The sequence below is a fragment of the Periplaneta americana genome, chromosome 5 (genome assembly GCF_040183065.1).
Source record: "Periplaneta americana isolate PAMFEO1 chromosome 5, P.americana_PAMFEO1_priV1, whole genome shotgun sequence".
Classification (NCBI taxonomy): domain Eukaryota; kingdom Metazoa; phylum Arthropoda; class Insecta; order Blattodea; family Blattidae; genus Periplaneta; species Periplaneta americana.
The window spans coordinates 18,354,366-18,369,919 of record NC_091121.1 but is presented as its reverse complement, the minus strand read 5'-3'; the positions used below and the strand labels follow the sequence as shown (position 1 = coordinate 18,369,919).

At 35.0% G+C, this 15,554-nt stretch overlaps 1 protein-coding gene across 3 annotated transcripts in view; it reads right to left on the bottom strand.

The window, feature by feature from the left end:
* Positions 1-1,026: 1,026 nt before the first annotated feature.
* The window catches only part of LOC138699503 (tenascin-R-like), a 113,659-nt gene continuing 99,131 nt past the window's right edge, over positions 1,027-15,554 (bottom strand). For all 3 annotated transcript variants that reach the window (XM_069825446.1, XM_069825444.1, XM_069825445.1), the window contains exons 25-28: positions 14,992-15,203; positions 13,077-13,276; positions 7,785-7,920; positions 1,027-2,407 (exon numbers count right to left, since the gene is read on the bottom strand). In XM_069825446.1, coding sequence (XP_069681547.1) covers positions 2,207-2,407; positions 7,785-7,920; positions 13,077-13,276; positions 14,992-15,203 — 749 coding nt within the window. In that variant the 3' untranslated portion in view covers positions 1,027-2,206. The remainder of the gene's footprint in view (positions 2,408-7,784; positions 7,921-13,076; positions 13,277-14,991; positions 15,204-15,554) is intronic.

Below are 15,554 nucleotides of genomic sequence, written 5' to 3'. Positions count from 1 at the left end.
TTTCAATTCTGTCACTATATTAGGAGTTTCATTTACGTGTTTCTGATACGTACTATCATTTGTGATGGGAAAACACTTAGAATGCACTACATTTAAAATCAATTACCCATGAACTCTGTACCAATCTTCTGAGTACTTCAAGAGTGTGGCCGTATTTTTCTTCTGAAGCGCAAAAACTACACATTTTGTATATCAGTATCAGAAAATATTGCTACTATTTGTACACTGGAGTTCAAAGATATCTGCGTTTAATTTCCTCCCGAGTGTCATTTATATTTGTTACTGTTGCTCCAAGATATTTGAAATTTTCCACCTCTTCAAAGGATAAGTTTCCAGTTTTTATATTTCCATTTCGTACAATATTCTGGTCAGAGACATAATCATATACTTTGTCTTTACGGGATTTACTTCCAAACCTATCTCTTTACTTGCTTCAAGTAAAATTCCGTTGTTTTCCTTAATAGTTTGTGGATTTTCTCCTAACATATTTACGTCATCCGCATAGACAAGCAGCTGATGTAACCCGTTCAATTAAAATCCCTCTCTGTTATCCTGGACTTTCCTAATGACATACTCTAGAGCAAAGTTAAAAAGTAAAGGTGATAGTGCATCTCCTTGCTTTAGCCCACAGTGAATTGGAAAAGCATCCGACAGAAACTGACCTATACGAACTCTGCTGTACGTTTCACTGAGACACATTTTAATTAATCGAACTAGTTTCTTGGGAATACCAAATTCAATAACAATGTTTTATAAAGCTTTCTATTAACCGAGTCATATGCCTTTTTGAAATCTATGAATAACTGATGTACTGTACCCTTATACTTCCATTTCTTCTCCAATATCTGCAGAGCATTTGGAGTTCTACCAACAGTGTAGATGCTGAAAGATTTTCAGTAAATAGCATACAATTCAATTCTAAATCATAGGAGAAAATGGGTGACGGAACAATAGGGACAGATGTGTTCTCTGGTGTCACTGATTCATGAACATGAGTAACAAAGTAATGAACAGCTACTAGCATCTCCATGTGAATATGATTTTAATTCCACACTGTTATTTTCAAAAGACATGGCCTATCTTGAAGAATCCATGTTTTCCTATAAAAATGTTACAAATCGCTAATTGAGAATGTATACATACTGCAAAATGCTACATATTAAAATTAAAATGCTAAATTTCTAATTTAAAATTGACATATATCACCACCTCTAGACATCATAAAGGCTAAAATATGTATCTAACGATTTCAAATAAAATCAGTTAAAATATATTTGTGATCATTATTCTTACAAATTAATAATTGCGACTACTTGCTAATATGAAGATTTTCTTATTTTAATACAGGAACACAAAAACAAAAATTGTTAATAAACGATAATTCTGAACCTTTAACAACTCCCATACATATGACGGTAGTTTGGAATATGCAGTAGATGACGAATTATGCGTTGACACATAAATGAATTAATATTCTTAATGATGTTCCTACTATACCTGATCAGGCACCAAAAATAAAATATAAAGTTCCAATATCCTTATGATTTGTTGAGAATATTCATCGTTGTGTTAGAAATATATCTTTATGCTCGACCATGCCGAAATGTAGTAATTATACACCTGGTAGCAGTCCTTTAATGCATGTCATTAAAGTACACCTATTCATTACAGTTCAGGTTTTCGATTATTCTCGGATATGCAATCGAAAGACAACTAGCAAAACGTCACGCAGGCTGGAAATCCAATACTGTCGCAGAAAGTTATGTTCTGTTACTATAATAATTAGCGTTAATTGTAAATAATATTCAAATAAATTCAATTTGTCGTCTCGTTTTTCAATGTCGAATTCAATTTCAAGGTTATATAAAGTTTAACATTTATCTTACTGTATTATATCAAGGTCGTCGACAGTCGTTGCCCGGAAAAAAAATCAATACTTTCGCGTCTGCGCACATCTCACAATTTACGAGATTGCACAAGGTCAGTTCGCTCCCCAGTCAGATAAGAATAACATGAATACTTGTGAATAATTTCAAATTAGAAATATGGTCGAGCATAAAAAGTCGTATGAAACTTGCCTATAATGGAAATTAAGACGCTCGTATGAAAATTATAAAACTCGCTTGCGCTCGTTTCATAAACAAACATACTCGCGTCTTAATTACTATCATTATAGGCTCGTTGCATAATGTACTATTTGACTTAATCATGTTTCTGACTGGACCACAAATGCTGGGGTCTCCGTATATCCAACGCTGTGAACCCCGCAATATTCGCTGATGAGTACCAAGCCTAGCTGATACGACTCTCCTGGCTCAAGACTCGGGTCTCGTATCTCACTCCATTTCCCGGCGGTCACTGGACTCCCGGAGCCCAGCACGAAATCGTCCTTTTCTTCCAGGTCAACCTGAGGGATGTGATATCTTTATCAGATCATAATTGTTTTAGAAGATACAAAAAGTGGCATGTGGCATTTTTTTTCCATTTTCACTTAAGTTCTACAGAGAATTTTGTGCAAAACGGTGACATGTAGTGGCACAGCATGTGAACGAAACAACAGTCAGGAATTCTTGGAAAGTTGCAAAAATGGATCAAGTGCAACATATAATATCATCTTTAGGCAAAGTATAAATAGTGTTGGAATCCTGTGATCAGCTGGTGTTGGCTATCTAGTTTTTATGTTATTTTATTTTATTTATTTAAATCCACCACCAACAGCAGCAGGCTTCCAATTACAGGTGGCTTACGTACACAAAATACATAGCCTAATAAGAAAAAAAATAACAAAACAAACAACACAAACGAAAGAAAGAAAATACATAATGGTAATAGATGCTAGAATATAATATTACAGTTATACAGGGACATCATTTTATTTTTACTTGCATTTTTATTGTACCTGCATTTCTGAATGTACTTCACTCCCAACCCTTCACTAATGTCCTTGCTCCCGTCAGACACACAAACTTACGGCCGCTGTTGCATTCAAAGTCTTCAAGCAGTGAAGTAAACATTGCAGTGTATAGTGTGTTTCAGAAATATGGTTGCGTTTTTTATAGAAGAAAGAACCTATATTAATAATATCGTACTAAAAAACTATATTCAAGAAACGATAAATTCAATAATTTCAGAGAATATGCTTCAAAATGTTGTTAATAATATGTGTAAAGAATTGAAGCCTGCATTGTAATGAACGGCAACTATTTTCAGCAACTTGTTTAAAAATTCAGATTAGCTTTTTTTGAATTGAGGTGGCTAGAAGCAAAGGAATGCTAGTGACATTTGTAATAACATGAGTTAAGTGCATCCAGTGTAAGCTGAAGTATCTAAAATTTTAGTGGCAAAGGGATATTTGAATCTCATCACACATTAAAATTTAAATAAAAATTTCACCGATCTTACGAAAGCTTAAATTATTTAAACCCCATTTTCTCAAAAGTAACTTAAGTGCACTTACAGCCCTTTACTTATGACCCCCTCAATTTAAATGCACTCTCTATATTGTATGTTAACATCAATAATTAATATGCTAAATAAAGTAGACATTAAATAATGAACATAGCCGCCTGAAAAGTTGAGTTTTTGAAAAAAAAAATGTTACTACTCTACTGTATTTTGATAAATTCCATAAAAGTAATGATCAAACTGAAAATCGTAATATCGTATTTCCCTACAACATAAATGGATACACTACTTTTCTCTCCTCCTATACCTAGTAAAATGATTTGTTTACATATTGCACTAGTAACATGAAACTCCTGTAATGGAAGGGGGCAACAGTGTTTCCGAGTATAGCCAGGTTAATGTTAAAAATGTTGGTAAAAATAAAGTGATGTCCCTGTATATAGTGCCAAATGTCAATATAATGATACAATATTATTTAAAAACTAGAATAAAAACATAATACACTTCTTCATAATTTAAATATCTAAGGAAATACAATTCTTTTTAATATTGTATGAAATTTTCAATTGTTAAACGGAAATCCAATTGAGAACCACAGTTTAAAGACAGAGAGTTGTAAGTATTACAAATAACAAACAATGGAGAGTTCTTGAAGAAAACAGTTCTAGGAATGGGAATAATAAAAGGTTGCCTATGACGTAATTCTGTTCTTTTTACATTGAACTGAAGGAATTTAAGAAAATCACAGTTATTCAATATACCGTTAACAGTCTTATAGAGTAAAATTTGGCTATTTATTAACCTTCGAGATTTTAAAGTTTTATAATTAAATTCAAAAAGAAACTGATTATATGAAATTTGCTTGTCATAAGACGACAGGTGATGTTTTTTTTTTAAAAATAACGTACAAATCTTTTCTGTATCCTTTCTATTTGGATCTGATGGGACTGGAACTGAGGTGACCATATTACAGACGCATTACTTCTAACTAGAGTTTTATATAGGGTATCTATAGTATTTATATTTTCTAATTCTTTTGTATTTCTAATTATAAATCCTAATTTTCTATATCCATCAATTACCACGTGATTTGAGTGCATTTTAAAACGTAAGTTGTGTGTAAAATAAATACCCAAATCCTTAAATGATTCTACTCTAGGTAACTTCACACCATTAATTTCATACGAATTTTGAGCAACTGTCTTATTTTTAGAATATGTCATAAAGCAACATTTATTAAGATTTAACAGAAGAAAATTATCGATACTCCATCTATATAGTCTGTCCAAATCATGCTGTAGGTCATGATGTATAATATTCAAAATCATCATACAGTATATCCCCGTTCGCGAGCATTCGTTTTTGCCTTGGAATAGGGATGTCTGGAAAATAAAAGTACGTACTTCCTTGGCGAGCTGACCATAAATAACGGTCGAATCGTATGGAGAACGGAAGATAAAATCATCAACTTTTGACAGATTTGCTGTAACATACTTGAAGTCTGAAATAACTCGTAACTTTTAGTCTTAGTGGGAAATATACTGCAAAGGAACTGTATTTCAAACAAGTCCTTGGAAGACATGTTCTAAAAAGTGAAAAAGTATCTCTTCAGATTAATGAATTTAAACGTCTCATTTGGCAAGAATATGAAGGAAGAGGTGAAAGGAATGCCTTTCATTGATGGACTCGAAAAGTTTACATTCACGCTTCTTAAGTCCAATGCTCAAATCATCAGTCTTCCAACATGCATATAATTAATAGTACATTATGCAACGAGCCTATAATGAAGGTAATTAAGAAGTGAGTATGGATATTTATGAAACGAGCGCAAGCGAGTTTCATAATTTTCATACGAGCTTCTTAATTACCATTATAGGCGAGTTTCATACGACTTTTTATGCTCGACCATATTTCTAACTTGATATTATTAATTTTTTAGCAATGTCCCGTATGTTGTGAGATGTGCGCAGACGCGAAAGTATTGATTTTTTCCGAGAAACAGATGTCCACATTGATCTTGCTAGGCCATAAGAACCTACAGAGATAACATTCAAATTAAATTAGACATTGAAAAACGAGATGACAAATTGAATTTATTTGAATATTATTTACAATTAACGCTAATTATTATAGTAACAGAACATAACCTTCTGCGACAGTATTGGATTCCAGCCTCGTGACTTTTCGCTAATTCTCTTTCGATTGCATATCCGAGAAAAATCGATACTTGCGGTTTTAAACGGTAGAAAGCTGACCTGTCATTGGCTGAACAGTTGTAACCTGAGTCGTCATTGGCTGAAAGACCTGACCTTTAATGACATGCATTAAAGTTCTGCTACCAGGTGTATAATTACTACATTTCGGCATGATCGAGAATAAAATATTTTAATTTATGAGAAAAAGTGTGTGATATAAAGAAGGTATTAAAATGTGATCCTGATGGATATCAACTTTATAGTGAGCTTTCACAATGGTCTCGAACATCAGAAGTAAGAGAATAACATTCTGACATAAGCGACAGTGAACGAAGGAGCACACTAAAATAGTACATTATGCAACGAGCCTATAATGATAGTAATTAAGACGCAAGTATATTTGTTTATGAAACGAGCGCAAGCGAGTTTCATAATTTTCATACGAGCGTCTTAATTACCATTATAGGCAAGTTTCATACGACTTTTTATGCTCGACCATATTTCTAACTAGAAATTATTCACAAGTATTCATTTAGTTTTATCTGACAGAAGATCGGAAGTGACCTTGTTCATAGCTCTTAAATTGTGAGATGTGCGCAGACGCGAAAGTATTGATTTGATTTCTGAGACGGAACTGTCGAAACCCGCTGTGGTACTATAGGCTTTTCGCTGTAAGAAAAATCCTAATGTAAACAATAGCACGTGACTGAAGTGAGGCTTCATTGGCCGCTGTTTGGCGCCATAGATTCTCAGTACATGTTCCCGCCTACTGTTGTACATTCTGTTTCATGTTAAACATTTCCCGTTACTCGTCAAGTAGGCCTAACCTCACTACTATGCATTCGTTTGCTTAGGAAACATTTACTTTATAATTACTGTAATTTAAAACTCACATAACATATTACATACATTTAAGACTATTTATTTTTCTCCGCTTTTGAGAGGGTTTCCATCTTATAGCCACACACACCCAGGATGCAGAAGCCATACTTCAGTACCACGTGCTTACGTGAACAACTACGGGCTCAAGTGGCGCCAGCTTGTTACAAGAACAGACTACTTCGGTATTACTGTTTGTATTCATCCGCGTTCATAGTACATAACAAAATATAAAAGTAGCTTTTCTTTTACATATCGTTTTACATATGAGTGAAGTTATATGTTTCATTGTATTTAACAACTAGAGTTCAATTTTTTATTTTCAAATAATACAAGATGATAGTGGGCGGCCGGGTAGCTCAGTTGGTAGAGCAGCTGGCTACGGACTGGAAGGTCCGGGGTTCGATCCCAGGTGGTCACAGGATTTTTTCTCGTTGCCAAACTTTCAGAACGGCCCCGAGGTTCACTCAGCCTCCTATAAAATTGAGTACCGGGTCTTTCCCGGGGGTAAAAGGCGGTCAGAGCGTGGTGCCGACCACACCACCTCATTCTAGTGCCGAGGTCATGGAAAGCATGGGGCTCTACCTCCATGCCCCCCAAGTGCCTTCATGGCATGTTACGGGGATACCTTTATCTTTTTTTTTTTACCTTTTTACAAGATGATAGTTTCCAAATACGAACTATATTTTCCTGCGTCGTGTGAGTGTTTCGACTGTGAGCCAATCACCGGTATGACAGCCACGTGCTTGTGTTTACTTTAGGATTTCTCTTACAGCGAAAACAGTATAGAAGCGCTTACACAAGTCTCGGGGCGGGCAGGAAATGCAAGTACAGTACTGTATTCGTTGGTGGATAACCAATAAGAATTTGTATTCATTTCACCTGCCACACCCACTACCTTATTGGTCAGAACTTTCAATTCTGTTCTGTCGAACTTAGGAAAAGTTAAGTTAAATGTTAGGTGAAATTTAAAAAGAAACACTAGTTGAAAAAAATGAATAAATGCGTATACGAAAAAAAACTAAATAATGGGTAGTTTCAGTTTAAGGAAATGTAATATACTGAATAATACACTGAGTGGTTCAAGAGACACTGAAGACGACGACAAATAGCGTCGAAACGGGCCGTCGGTCGAAGGTAAATACCTTTTTAAAAATTTTAACACTTTTAACGTGTGACAGAGTAAATTTTATGTTTTTAACAAAGTGTTAACGAGAACTTTAATCAATGAATAATTCCCTTATTGTAAATATTATTACTTAATCCTGGATAGCGAATATGAATAATAATTATTAGAAGTCTCACCTGATTGAAATCTGCCGCTATGTAGAAGCTTCCATTCACAAGACGTTTCAGTTCATCAGACAACCAATCCTTCCAAATTACCGTGTCGAAAGATTTCGCTCCAGATGATAGCGGTAGAACCAATACTAAATACCCACTGCAACAAGTGTAAAGAGACAAGACAAAATAATATACCATTGTTACCTTCTGTTAATTTGAGATTATTATACAGAGTCATTTGATGTACAGAATACATGTAGCCTATTCATCTCAGGAAATTTAAATTGAATGATTTATAAAAATATAACTTGTATTTGGTTTTAATATATTACAGGTGAGTAAAGGTATGGAACACTACTTATGGCTTTCCCATTTTTCATTTTATGAAGAAACTCTAGGCATATTCGTATATCGATCGTCCAGTTCAAAAATGCGACAACTCAAAAACTGCCATTTTTTAGTTATTTATATACTGAAAGCCCCTTTCGGAGCTCTTTCCGATTCAGTATTGAGGTAAGTCATATTTACAACCAAAAAAGAAAAAAACGAAATAAACTGCTTTAGAAATAATTATAACTATGGACTTTACTAATTCATTATTAGTACATTTCGAAATGTATTAATAACTAGCCGTACCCGTGCGCTCCGCTGCACCCGTTAGAAATAAATATAAAGTAATTACGTAATTAAAATAGGACATTTGATCCAGGGAACATTCGTGTTTGATAGAAGAATAAGTCTTTTAATATATTACTTAATTTAAATTGTATTTAAAAATTAAAATGCGATCATTTTGATCCTGAGAGCACTCATTTGGTGGAATGACAATTCCTTTAACATGTTTCTTAATTGTTATTACATGCAACCATAGTTCAGTGAAGATTAACATATCTTGTAGTTTTAATGTGTAAACTTTATATTACTTGCTATATGTTTCCATTGAATTATGGTAATAACTTAATTTTAACCCTTGTTTTCTACGTCTTCACTAAATGGCTCCAAATGAGTGGTCATTTTCTGTACAGAAAACATATAGGCCTATTCATCTCAAGAAATTTAAATTGAATGATTTATGAAAATATAACTTCTATTTTGTTTTAATATATTACAGGTAAGTAAAGTTATGTAACACTACTTGTGGCTTTCCCATTTTTCATTTTATGAAGAAACTCTAGGTAAGGTGGGTGCTCCTGTTATGACCATGTTCTTGATATGGCCACCCCCCCCCCTATTGTGAGTTAGTTAACAAAAAAAATCCGCTAAATTGCAGCAGCATCCAGTGAAAGGGCATCCTGGTATGTCACTTGATCGTTTTCCATCCAGTCAGGTTGAGCAACATGGCGTCAGTTGCCTGTTTTGCGGTTTTCATGTGAACTCTTCTTATTTTACTCTGGTAAGTCTCCTTTGATTTATGCATGTTTTTCAAAGACTTGTTTCATGAAAACTATCGTACTCCATTCCGTTTTTAATGTTCTGTTGATTGGTGTTGTAGTTGATGGCGTATCTTTTACGAGTTGTTCATAATCAAACGATTTTCGTGAAAGCTTACCTGCTCCTAATATGGCCATATCAAATGCACCATGGCCATATCAAGTTCATTTCACTTTTATTTTTTCACCTGACAAATTTACATGCCTTATAGCTGGGATTACGCAAAAATTTTGTATTTTAAGAAAAACAACTTAATTTTTATGGAAAAACCTGTTTTGACTACACTTTTGAATTATAAAGAAGATTATTAAGTGTCATTTTTATTCATTTTACACCAAAATTATTTAATTTTAACACAACTGCGCTATCAAACTGAAAACAATCACGATTTGTAGAACATGGAACAAGGGTGGCCATATCATGTGCACATGTTCCTGATATGGCCACTAGGTAGACTTTTGGAATTTGGGCCTTTTTGGACAATTAAAGCTATTTTTATGGGGAAAGGAAATTGTTTTAAGAAAGTCCATTAGACTGAGAACGAGTAAGAAAAAGTGGTTTACATTTTTTCAAAATGGCGGCTAGAAAAATTCTCAAACCTTAGCATGGCCATATCAGGGACACCTACCTTATATTCGTATATCGATCGTCCAGTTCAAAAGTGCGACAACTAAAAAATTGCCATTTTTTTTTAGTTATTTATACTACTGAAAGCCCCTTTCGGAGCTCTTTCCGATTCAATATTGAGATAAGTCATATTTACAAGCAAAAAAAGAAAAAAAAACTAAATAAACTACTTTAGAAATAATTATAACTATGGACTTTACTAATTCATTATTAGTACATTTCGAAATGTATTAATAATGAACTGGAAGATTGTGATATGCTCGTCCTGAATACTGACTCATTTCTAATTGTCGTGGTTATGAACCAGAACGCTGCTTCTTTCTAAGTGATTTATTTGAAACTTTCAACTGAAGGTATCTCAAAACTTGTTTTTTTGAGTTGTCGCACTTTTGAACTAGACGATCGATATATGTAGCTATTATGTGGTGGCATATGGTCAGAATAAGGAATTTTACTAGGTCTGATGAAGGAAGACTGCGTACATTTGAGAGAAGAATTCTTAGATGCATTTTTGGGACTGTGGAAGCAGGAGGTCAATGGAGGAGGAGATACAATTTTGAATTATATCAGTTAAACAAGGGGACAGATATATTTAAGTTCATTAAACTTAATAGACTCAAATGGGCAGGGTACATAATACGAATAAATAATGACAGAATTACAAAAAGAATTTTTAAAATAAAACCAGAGGGCAAGAGAGGAGTTATAAGGCCTAAATTGAGATGGGAGGACGTATCTGCCAACACGTTAAACTGATTTAGATAAAGGAACTGGGAGGGCAAGGCTCTTAATGGGAAGTAATGGAAGAAGCTTCTGGGTAAGGTGTGGGTCCACACTGGGCTGTTGAGTCGATGATGATGATGATGATGATGATGATGATGATGATGATGATTATGATTGTTTAGTTTTTGCTTTACTTTTAGTTTCTATTTTATTTTATTTCTACAGTATATTCCTCTTATATTAAAAATATATAGGCCTATGTATTTATTCCCACTGCAAATGAGTATAGTATACTCGGTGGCAATGATAACTAATTACACTCAATAATGACATCAATAGTAAACACAATTAATAAAAAATACAATTGATAATAAATTAATAGTAATACTAATCTAATACTAATCTAACTGAACATCCCTTACTGGACGAATACCAATCCGGGTTCAGAAATGGACATAGTACGACTACAGCACTACTAAAAGTGAATGAGGATATACGTGTAGTCACGGATGAACGAAAATTAACATTACTGACATTACTTGACTTCAGTAAGGCATTTGATACAGTTTACACGGACCTTCTATTATGTAAATAAAGACGTCTGAATCTTTCTGAAAGTTCTGTTACTTGGTTTGAATCTTACCTTCGTGAACGTCAACAATGTGTCATTGCATGCGATTATTCTTCAAAATGATGTGTCGTGAAATCTGGAATTCAACAAGGATCAGTTCTCGGACCTTTACTCTTCATGATCTATATTAATGACGTGACTAATATGATAAAACACTGCAGATACCAAATGTATGCTGACGACTTGCAAATTTATTTGCATTTTCATCCTGACGAGACTAGTGACGCAGTAAACAAAATGAACGAAGACTTAAATTCGATTTCACTGTGAGCACACAAATTTGGATTAAGTTTAAACCCAGAGAAATCGCAAGCAATCGTAATGGGACATAATCGTCTACAAAGCACTCTTGACAGTAGTACTATACCACATATAATATTGAATGGGATTATTGTTAAATACAGTGAAACAGTTAAAGATCTTGGCATTTTTACGGATAACGATCTAAATTGGAACACTCAAGTAACACACATTTGCAAAAAAATATTTTCTCACCTTCACTCCTTGTTCCATATGAAAGAATTTCTACCACTTAGTCTAAAAAAAAGAATCTCATTCAGACGCTTGTAATGCCCCATTTTGATTATTGCGATTCCTTCCTAACTAATGTAAGTTCACTCTTAGCTGAGACGCTACAACGTGTTCATAATGTGTGCATACGATTCATCTGCAATACTAGTAAATTTGACCATATAACACCTTCCCTCCAGTTACTTTCATCGGTGCGTATGAAGGAACGAAGAACAATACATCCACTGTCTCTTCTGTTTAGAATCATGCATACTTCTACTCCGAATTTTCTGTTATCGCGCTTTCAATTTCTTACAACTCTTCGAAACCGACATCAAGCACTTCTTTCTATCCCTCATCATAGAACGTCTTTATACTCATCTTCCTATACCGTAGAAATACCCCGCCTCTGGAATTCGTTACCTAATGACGTCAGGGACTGCCGGACTTTATCATAATTCAAAATTAAATTGGAAAATTTTGTCTCAGTTAATATTTTTAGGTATTGTTAGAAGTATTGATTTGTGTTTTTTTTTTCTTTTTCTTTTTTAATCTAGATTATAATTGCAAGTTTCTTGTTTATGTTAGTTAATTAGTTAGGATACAATTAATTATGATACTTAATCACTCATTTAAAGTTTGTGTGACTGCAAACTGTGTATATTTTTGTGTGGCTTTACTTTGTTTATAGTGTTTTTTTTCTCTCTCTCTCTCTCTCTTTATTTTTTGTGTAACTTTATTTTGTATATAGTGTTTTTTCTCTGTTTTTCTATATTATTGTATTTGTATTCCTGGTGTTGTGGAAGAGAAGGCCTGATGGCCTTAGCTACACCAGAATAAATAAATAAATAAATAAATAAATAAATAAATAAATAAATAATAATCAATAAAAGTGAAAGTGGAAAGTGGAGAGGAAGATTCTAGACTTCAGTCAGTCTTAAAGACAGAATTGGAAACGAAGAGCTTAGAAAGATGACAGCTAAGAACATTACATGGAGATGGACAGGCCATGTCGTGAGAATGAAATACATTAGATGGGCACACAGAGCAACAGCTAGGAGCACAAGAACTGGCCACAGGAGGACTACAAAGGCAGGCGACTTGAAGGTCCACTTTGGTTGTAACTGGTCATCAAAGACAATGAATCGAGAGAAGCGGAGAAGTCAACTAAAGGAAGCAATAAGAGAAGTATGAGAATTTTTCCGAAGTGGCTACTCGGAATTTTTTGTCCTTAAGGGATCCCATGGACTAATTGTAATTCTAATACTAAAATTCAAGCATAGTATGTCATATTATTTACTAGTAGAACCCACTTTCGATGAAAAATAAAATACATGCATGTCACCCATTCCATGGACGGTTTCCTCTAAATGCGTGAGGCTGCGACGAACCTGATCAAGTCCTTGTTGCTCGTGGCCGGTAGGATCTTCACCGTGGGGCTACTGGTCACTGGACTCGAAATCTCGATCAAGCCGTCCATGGGCGGCACAGGGGGCCGAGTGTGGACTGTTATGCTCACCGCGGGGCCCAAGGACACAGTCTTCGCCGTCACGCTTATCATGTAACTGGAGGCCGGGTGCAGATCGGAAACCTGCAGGAATCGCAGTCATTATTTTGAGATCTACTCTATTTATTTATTTATTTACTTATTTATTTATTTACTTAGTTCCCTATTTAGTTACTTAGTTATCTACTTTATTACTTACTTACCTACTTATTTATTTACTCACCTACCTACCTATTCACTTACTTACCTACTTAGTTTCCTATTTAGTTACGAATTCAGTTACTTAGTTACAGTCAACTCTTAATGTAGTGAACTCGGTTATAGTGAATATTCGGTTATAGTGAACCTAAATCGTTGGTCCCGACCCGCATACATTAAAAAGTACATTAATATTTCCGTTTATAGTGAACCCTCACTTCGGTTACAGTGAACCTAAAACTAGAACTTTCCCAAGAAAATGTAATTTTAAAACTGTCAAAATGGTAATTTAAGAAACCTTTTTTCCTATAAACTTCCAAGATTATATCCAGAACAAAATGTCAAACCTTCTACTCCTTAAGTGCATTGAAAGGATTCATTCAGCTTCCTGGACATTATGAAACATGTTAAAGAAAATAGTGTACGCAGTGAAGGATAAAGGAAGGGTTAGTTCCGATTCCTTTAAAAGAGGTTATTAGAAGAATAGGAAGAGAAAGCGTTTCCTTTTGTAAAAGGGAGTAGAGTGATGACCAAAAGGTAAATACAAGGAGGATTACAATATAATGGTCAATAACCCTTTCTCCTGCATCTTTGTAAAAGTGAACCCGGGGAAATTCCAAGGCCGCGTACACAGTAGCATATCTCTAGTGAGAAGAGGTGCGAAATCGGTCAGATTACTTACATGGTCAGATTAGATTCAAGTTTCAAACTGTGAGCATCAGGATGTCGAAGCGTAAAGTGTTTAAGTTGGAAGATAAAAGAGAGCATTAGTACTGATATTGAACGTGTTCTGTCCCAAACGGACATTAACTGTGTGTATAGCAACGTCAGTAATATAAAAACAGACACTTCGGTTTTAGTGAACCTCGGATATAGTGAACGAAATAAGCTGGTCCGCAGAGGTTCACTATATCCGAAGTTGACTCTACTTACTTTGTTTTCTACTTTCTTACTTAGTTATTTACTTAAAATTATTATTTATTTAACGATTCTCGCAACTGCAGAGGTTATATCAGCGTCGCCGATGTGCCGGAATTTTGTTCCGCAGGAGTTCTTTTACATGCCAGTAAATCTACTGACATGAGCCTTAAATGTCTTCGACCTGGGCCGGGACTGAACCCGCAACCTCGAGCACAGACCGGGATTGAACCCGCAACCTCGAGCACAGAAGGCCAGCGCTATACCGACTACGCTACCGAGGCCGACAAGCAACGTAAGATACACTCATTAGAATCAATAGTTCAGATGTTGCTGAGCTGATTCTAGCAGCCACAAATCGATATACTTTATTGGGTCCTATATCTATGAATCCTTCTTCATGCTTCTGATCATAGCAATGACACTTACATTGAGCGTCAGTTTCCCCAGATATCCTGAAGTTCATGCTCGCATCGTAGTAATATACTTGATCGAACCAATCCACATTTATTAAAATCGTGTTATTAGTCACAAAGTTATGTTATCGGAATGGATTACCCTGCAAACGTTACATCGTCATAACTCCTTTTCCATTCTGTACTCCATATCTCCGGTCAGAATACAAGAATGGAGTAGACTAGTAGGTAGAGCAAGTAAAAATAAAATATTTGTATTGCATGTACCTCATACGAAAAATTGGTCTGGTCAGTTCCCACAAGGACCTCTTGTATTGGGAAGAACTGGCAGCACTCGGAGGAGTTGAGCGAGTCCGTCTCTTGCATGTTAACCACGAAGGACTTGAGTCTGCCGTTCAAGAGGTCAGGTAGCCCCCACTCCACCGCCAGGCTCGTCTGTGTCTGTCTTGCTACACGGATGTATGATGGGGCTTGAGGCGCTGTAACATGTGGCCATAATCATTTGATTCCCTGAGAATAATTTATTTTACAAACTTCCCCTAAAATAGCGGTTGCCCTGAAGGTCAAAGTATATTAAATATACAAGTATTAGTAAATACGTAGAATTTTATGAAAATGTTTTCGTGAGAAATATAATTATTGTGTTATTAATTTACTTTATGTATGTGAGATCCCCATCTCAATTGACGGAACAACGCTACCATATGCAACGGAATACACATACCTAGGCCAACTAATTTCCTTTAAAGAGAAGACTGGAAAAGAAATAAGAAGAAGAATATCCTTAGCTTGGAAATCCTTCTGGTCCCTCCAGTTCATACTTCTGGACA